General features: G+C 45.3%; 1 protein-coding gene across 1 annotated transcript; it reads right to left on the bottom strand.

The window, feature by feature from the left end:
- Positions 1-4,508: 4,508 nt before the first annotated feature.
- LOC124687851 (cytochrome c oxidase subunit 2) lies at positions 4,509-6,914 on the bottom strand. The gene is made up of 2 exons (XM_047221586.1): positions 6,197-6,914; positions 4,509-4,943 (listed from the first exon to the last, which is right to left on the bottom strand). Exons 1-2 carry the CDS (start codon positions 6,582-6,584, stop codon positions 4,549-4,551), a joined length of 783 nt encoding a protein of 260 aa, XP_047077542.1. The 5' UTR covers positions 6,585-6,914; the 3' UTR covers positions 4,509-4,548.
- Between the last annotated feature and the right edge of the window lie 752 nt (positions 6,915-7,666).

Genomic DNA, 7,666 nt, shown 5'->3' with positions numbered 1-7,666 from the left:
GGAGGTCAATGCACATGAGTCAAATGCACAATCTGAAGGAACTACTGAGTCACAAGAAAGGGAAACTGCAGTAGACCCCTCTTCTGGATTGCCACCACCCTCTGCTCCTGCTCCAGAGCTATATACTGAGGAACAACTAAGGAGATCACCTCCAATAAATTAAGAGGCTTTATTCCCATCTACCTCTAATCAAGAAGCTGATCCAGCTGATGGTGAGCTGCCCGCACGGTCTGCTTCTCTTCACCCCACACCGGCTGAAGAAGAAGCATCTGAAGCCGAAATAGCAAACACTGGAGCAACACCACAAGACACCTCTGAACAAGCTGCTGTAGTTCAGGAGAATGAAAGGTCAACTCAACCAGTCTCTCCTCCTTCTCCTGCTGATGAAATATCATATGAAGGACAAGCAGCAAATGCAGCACACTCTCATCAACATGAACCCACAAGTCAGCCTGATGCATCTTCTAATGATCAAGAGGCTCAGATGATCTCAGTTGCTGAGCATGCTAGCTTGCCAAAGTGTTCCTCAAGCTTAGCAACTGAAGATCTTCACAAGATGGACAAAGTGTAATTTACAAGGATAAGAGGAGAAGACCCATTCTCAAATGAAGATGGATCAGCAAAAGAGAAATCCTGCCCAGACCCACGTTTCCATGATATGTTGCAACAAGAAACTGGTTCAGCACAGATGGGCAGATTGGTCTCACATCAGCAAGCAAGAAGATCTGAAATCAGTCATTCCCTTATTTGAGTCCTGCAAGCTTACTCAATTTTATGGATTTCAGCAGAGATATGATGAGAACATCATCAGAGAATTCTATGCCACTCTCTACATCCCTGAGGACAAAATGAAGTTGTTTTGGATGTTCAGGGGTTGAAAGTTCTCTTGTAATGCTAGAGAGTTTGCCAGTGTGTTCAATCTACCATATGGAGATGCCTTGCCCCAACTGCACTTATTTGACCAGATGACTGACAAAGATAAAAGGAAGTTCTACACACGAGGGGCAAAGAAATAGGATTTGCAGCAGAACTCCTTCCAGTGCCAAAGACAGCAAATCAAATTGCTAGAACAACTTTCCATCCCAAAGCTGGTAATCCAGATCAGAGTTCTAAGTTTGGATGGCATGTAATGGATTTCATTATGAAGGGTCAGGAGTTTTATGTTGTAAACTTCATCTTCAGAGAAATGGATGACTGCAAGAGGGACATTGTGAAGAATCTGTACTTTGCCCCATATCTTATGAAATTCATTCTTGATAAGGCGCAAATGAGTACTGATGATCTCAAGTTAGTAGCTCATCCATCATACCAGCCAAGAGGAGATAAACAAACCTCAACACACTCTTCTCCTCTCAGGAAAAGAAAGACAACCTCTACTGTCTCTCCTCAGGAACCAGCTGAAGCCTCAGTGCCAGCAGAGACAGCAACAGCAACAACGGCAACATCCTAAGCATCAACAGAAGCAGAAAGTAGCAGTTCAGATAGTGAGGAAAGTGGCAGCTCAGGAACCTACAAGCTTATTAAGATCTTCATCAACAAAACATTTCCTGATGCCATGAAGCACATAGCCAACCAATCTGCTACTCTGAGCCATAAATTAGATCAGCTATCATCTATTGGAAAGATGAACTCAGTTAGGATAAGTAAGATTGAAGCCACTCTCAGAGGCACCCCTCCTGCTGATCCCGGTACGGAAACAGAAGTTATCCGAACCGAGCACTTCCCGTCGACAGGAGAACCCGAGTGAAACCAGATAAGAGTTCGCTTTCGAAATACGACAATGGCAAGTCTCAATCAACTGTCATTAGATCAATAGTAAACAGGAGATTGCTTTGCGTATCACGGATCGAGCACACAATAGAATGCTCGAACTACACTCTCCTAGCATCAGGCCTATGGTCCATCCAAGGACAGAGCTGTAATCAGCGCCTTTCTCAGATCTTCAGATAGACAGAATTCGTCGTACACGCTTAGCCATCTCGCCCGAGGGACCCTTCTCCATAGTCCCGGCATTTCTAGTTCCGGCTAACCAAGGCACGAAAGGAAGCACTCTCGATCAAGACCTAAAAGCACACCCTCGAACTGGCATTCGAGATACCCAAAGAAAAGGAAGTTTTGTTTAATACAAGAGCTCCTGCCTTTCACTTTCATAGGAACCCAGTCTTGTTCGAGTCAATCTTATTGATGGTTAGAAGCAGAGTTCACGCTTTGCTCTAAACTGAGGTCTAGCCAGTAGATAGTAGAGAGGAGGGCTAAATCCAGGTTAATGTCCCGTCGCTCAATCCATCTATTTTTCTTTCGCGCTAGTGAACTCTGGCAGTTGGAGGAGGGAAAGGAGCATACTTTTCTGACGCAAATAGAAAGTGCGAACAAAGTAGTCAACTTACTGAATCACCAGTGCTCTCATCTTTTTCTTTTGAAGTGTTCTCATCTTTGTTCTTCAAAAATAAGGGAGGAAAGGAAGGTGCGTGCCTCCAGTATAACACAGCAAACGAAAGTATAATGAAAAACGGAATGACACACGTAAATATATGACTAAATACAATTGCAATTTGTTCACTAAGTTGTAGCATAGTAATCATAATGACTCTTATAACTAAACCAAAGAAATACAAACTCTCTTTCATTTTCTTTTGACTTTTGCGCTAAGGATAAGGGAACTGAGAAAAAAAGAGCTGGCTTGGCTGGTACATCAAGCATATGACATATTGCTTGTTCGGTGTGGTACACATATCTGTCAATGTCAATCAAGTAAGAAAATGCATTCCCACTGTCTGAGGAAAAGGTGAAGAATTGCAATTTATTGAGCTTGTAAGGCCCGTTGAAGTCCCCGAGAAAGGGTATAAATAGGGCTATAAGTAGGCCGTTTGCTATTGCAATAAGGGCTGCTCGCCTTTCCTTTTGACGGCTTGGCTTCCTATCGCTCCTATGTAGTGGTCGGCCTTAAAAGGAGTCTTCCTACCATACCATCATGCATGCCTATGTTATAGTGCGTTAAGCTTCGCCAGAAGCAAGCAAGATGATGAAGCGAAGCTTCGTAGACAAGGCTCGTTCCGTGCTTGACTTACGAGCTCGTGTAGTAAGGCCTTGCCCTACTTCAATAAGGGCTTATGCACTCCACTCGTAAACGAGCGTTAGAGCTTTTTGAGCGAGCGAGTGATACGTCTCCAACGTATCTATAATTTCTGATGTTCCATGCTTATATTATACCAATTGCTACATGTTTTATATACACTTTATATCATTTTTATGCATTTTTCGGGACTAACCTATTAACAAGATGCCGAAGTGCCAGTTCCTGTTTTCTGCTGTTTTTGGTTCCAGAAAATTACTTCTGCGAATATTCTTGGAACTGCGTGAAACAAAAGGCCACTCCCTATTTTTCCAGAAGCTTCACGGAGTCCGAAGGAGAGACAAAGGGGGGCCACGAGCTGGCCACCTCATAGGGGGCGCGACCCCACCTTCTGTCGCGCCGCCAGGTGGGTTGGGCCCCTCGGGACTCCACCGACGCCGCCCCTTCGCCTATATATTGCCCCAGACGCGAAAACCCTAAATAATCCATTCATATTCCACGAAGAGTTCCGTAGCGCCGCCGCCATCGACGCCAAGTTTTGGGGGACAGAATCTCTGTTCCGGCAAGCCGCCGGGACGGGGAATTGCCCCCGGAATCCATCTCCATCGACTCCATCGCCAGCTTCATCGCCGTTGCTACCTCCCATGATGAGGAGGGAGTAGTTCTCCCCCGAGGCTGAGGGCTCTACCGGTAGCTATGTGGTTCATCTCTCTCTCCCATGGTGTGATCTTTATGTGATCATGAGCTTTGTAATCTAGTTGAATATGTAGATGTTACTCTTGTCTATTATGCACTCTAGAGGTTACTTTAATATGAACTCCGGAGTCACTCTCCACGGTGTGATGGTGACGAGTGTGTGCATCGTGTGTGATTCCTTTATGACGTTGTGGAGCTTGTTTACTCCAGCTTGAGGTGTGCTTTTGCAGCCCTACACAATGAATGGTGTTTGTTATCCAACAAGAGAGTGTTTGAGAGTAGCATTTATTTATTCAATTATGTGATCATTGTTGAGAGTGTCCACTAGTGAAAGTATGATCCCTAGGCCTTGTTTCTAAGCATTGAAACACCGTTTCCAACAAGTTCTGCTACATGTTCGCTTGCTGCCATTTTTATTTCAGATTGCAATTACTACTTATAATCATCCATATTACTTGTATTTCACTATCTCTTTGCCGAACTAGTGCACCTATACATCTGACAAGTGTATTAGGTGTGTTGGGGACACAAGAAACTTCTTTTATCTTAATTGCAGGGTTGCTTGAGAGGGATATCTTTGACCTCTACCTCCCTGAGTTCGATAAACCTTGGGTGATTCACTTAAGGGAAACTTGCTGCTATTCTACAAACCTCTGCTCTTGGAGGCCCAACACTGTCTACAAGAATAAAAGCACACGTAGACATCAGCGAGCGAAGCCTTCCTGGAGCTTCCCCCTTCCCTCACCCGAGAATTGCATTTCCGCTTCAGCTTCCCCGGTTTAGTTGGTTTGGAGGATTAATTGATTGGATACCCAATCCGCATAATCTTTCAAAGTCACTGCTTCTACGACGATTGGCGTAAAGGCATGATTAGTTCCACGAATCTCACTGCACTGACCATAGTAAACTCCTTCTCGTTGTACCGAGATGGAGGTAAGATTTGAACGACCAGGTACAGCATCACATTTGACACCTGAGGAAGGTACAGCCCAACTATGAGGTACATCAGCGGGTGTTACAATCATACGTAGATGAGTTTTGGCTGGTACAACCACTCTATTGTCAACTTCTAATAAACGTGATTGACCCAATTCTGGATCATCTTCTGGAATCGTATAACTGTCAAAAGTGAGTGACTGTTCATCGGAACTGTTATAGTCCGAATACTCATAAGGTTGGGTCGACGCCCGCCTCCCCCCAAACTTGACTTGCAAGTTTCCCCGCAAAAAGCTCTCCACGCCTACTCTTATTTATAAAGAGCACTATTCTTCTTTAGTTAGGTAGTTCTCCCCCCTCTATGAGACCGTAAGACCCCGGTGGAATCGAAGGCCCGCTTACTAATAGGCAAGAGGGGACCCTTTCTCGCCCAGCCCTACCTACATCAGTGAAGCTGGAACCGAGGAAGACAATGTTCAACACACATGAGACAAAATGAAGGTATGGGACGGCCAGTTCACCACGGAAAGCGAATTCGATCCTTTAGTTTTGTAGTAGTAGTCTTCTTTGTTCTAAAAATGCGCAGTGGAAAGGGATGCTAGTCGGCTTTGGCGAAGTTGTAGGCCCCAATAGATCAGATCAAGAGTGATTCCTCACCTATCCTGCCAGGGGCCAAGTCGAAGGCTCGAGTATAGATTCCCTATGCTCATGTGAACGGCCGGCCCGTAGATCTAAAAGGATCCATAGGCCTGACCGGAAAGTCTGTTTGTCCACGAAAAAAACTAGTTCATGAGACCTCGAATTCCCACGTTCCAGCCTGCATTATGCCAGCAGGTCCCACCCCCAATTTATTGAGTCACCCTTATCTCAAAAAAAAGGACGGAGTCTATCTAGATCATAGGATCACTGTATTCAGAGGTCAATTCTCTTTCTTTGACCTCCCACCGTTCACGACATCCCTTGCTTCTCGCAAGAACGGCTCCTCGGTGGAGGAGTAGAAGCGCTGGTCCCCTTCGGTCAAGTGCTTGTGCGTGCTCTTACCTACCGTAGGACCTCCGTCCCCGAAGCGAAGAAGGAGGAGCAGGAACAACAGGTTGTCCTCTCTTGGCCCGGTAGTTCCGCAACTACTACCGTGGTTGTTGCCAACGGGGATCCCCCATTCCGAAAGGTAACGGGACCGGCCCTTAGGTCCAAAGTTGTATGCCACTGCTGTGGTGCCGATAGATTCACTACTGAAGCCCCGTTATCGGACATTGCAGGCTTAGCATCTATTTTTCGTATATCGCTCCACCACACCGAGAAGAGGTATGTGTACCTCCAGCAATAACAAGAATGGAACCATAGGATCCCCGTTTCAACTCCCCGTTTCTGGCATGCTATAGTTCTTTTAGTCTCTCGACGACGGGAATGGGAGATGACCGGTAAGCCAGATGCTTCGCGAACCACCGGTACATTTCGTTGCACTTAAATCACCCTCGTTAAGAGGCGCACTCCGATACCATTGATGTCCAATAGCTTTTATAGTAATGGCTGGATCTACTAATACCCCGTCCATTGAGTATAACAGAGCAAACGATGGTATAGCAATGAACAAAAGAATGACACTTGGAAATATGGTCCGAATAATTTCGATAGTAGTTCCATGAACAATCCTTTGCGGGATTGGATTAGTTTGCTCGTTGAAATGCCATAAAGCGCGAACCAACATCCGTGATACGAAAACCAAAATAAGAATGAGGAAGAAAAAGATATCGTGATGTAAGTCAATGATTCCTTGCATCATAGGTGTTGCTGCGTCTTGAGATCCTAATTGCCATGGTTCCGCAGCATCACAAAGAGCGATTGTGAGGAATCGACATTCTAATGAACGAAGAATCATTGGAATTTCCCATCTTTTTCAGCTCTGCTCCCGAGGAGACTGATCTTGACGTCGGCGTTGGTTTTTCCAACGAAAAACAAGAACATTCTTTCACGAACTTCCATGACAAAATGCTAGTTGCCTTGTAACGCATACACTGGAGGTCCCATCGACGAAGGCCACTATACGCGTTTTCTGAGGAGCAACATGAGACTTTCTTTTGATTTCCGAACTCAGTAGAGGCAGGCCACGAAGGGTGGTCAATAACCCCTTTAGGTGACGCATCGAACCCGCCCTTATCTGATCAAACAGCCGATCCAGCAGACCTGTGGTCACAGTCTGTAGTATTACCAACTCGCGCCACCTGTTTACCAACTTTATCTACGCTTTTATTGAGGAATGGCAGTATCCGCATCCGCATTGGCTTCTATTGAATAATTGGATTGTACATCGGCACATCTTATTGATTTTGATACAACGGATAATGGAAATCGAAGCTATTTGATGTCTGACTCAGGCCTATGACCGATCGATCAGTGATTCACACAGATACAAGGTAGTTTGGTGGCTCCAGATCCAAGAAAAAGGGACTACGTGCCAAAAGAGAAAGGTTTACCACCAGTTTCAAAAGAAACAAAAGGCACTGAAATGTCAGATGGTTTATTCGCACCTGCAGGTACATATCTTCTTGGAGCCTAATCCTTTGCCGTGCCGCTCGCGTACTAAGGAAGAATCAGATTCTAAGTTGCATGCGAGTTTCATGACTCTCTGGGTATAGCAACCATAGAAGAAGCGTTTTCTTGGATCTAGATAGGTGGGACGAATCCAACTCTTTTTCCCGCGGACGATCGCGTTGCAGCTCCTTTGGAGAGCGCTCCTATGCTAAAGTAAGAAATTGAAGACTACCTAGATGGGCACCCTTGCTCTTATTCTAAGTTCTGCTCGCGTAAATGACCTGAGTGAAGGTGTTGAAAAACTCATACATAGATTCCCGATGCCAAGAGCAGGAAAGGACAATACTACCATTGAAGCGGATGAAGGAAAGAGTTGGATGATAAAGATGGAGCCTCAACTCACTACGCAATCATGTTAATGGATTGGTT

This window comes from Lolium rigidum, chromosome 2 (genome assembly GCF_022539505.1).
Source record: "Lolium rigidum isolate FL_2022 chromosome 2, APGP_CSIRO_Lrig_0.1, whole genome shotgun sequence".
NCBI classification, from domain to species: domain Eukaryota; kingdom Viridiplantae; phylum Streptophyta; class Magnoliopsida; order Poales; family Poaceae; genus Lolium; species Lolium rigidum.
This window is presented reverse-complemented; position numbering and strand designations above follow the sequence as displayed.

Coding starts and splice junctions, on each gene's coding strand:
- LOC124687851 (XM_047221586.1), bottom strand. CDS start 6,584: ATGATTCTTCGTTCATTAGAATGTCGATTCCTCACAATCGCTCTTTGT. Junction 4,944..6,196: donor TGGACATCAATGGTATCGGA/GTGCGCCTCTTA, acceptor CGTCGACCCAAC/CTTATGAGTATTCGGACTAT.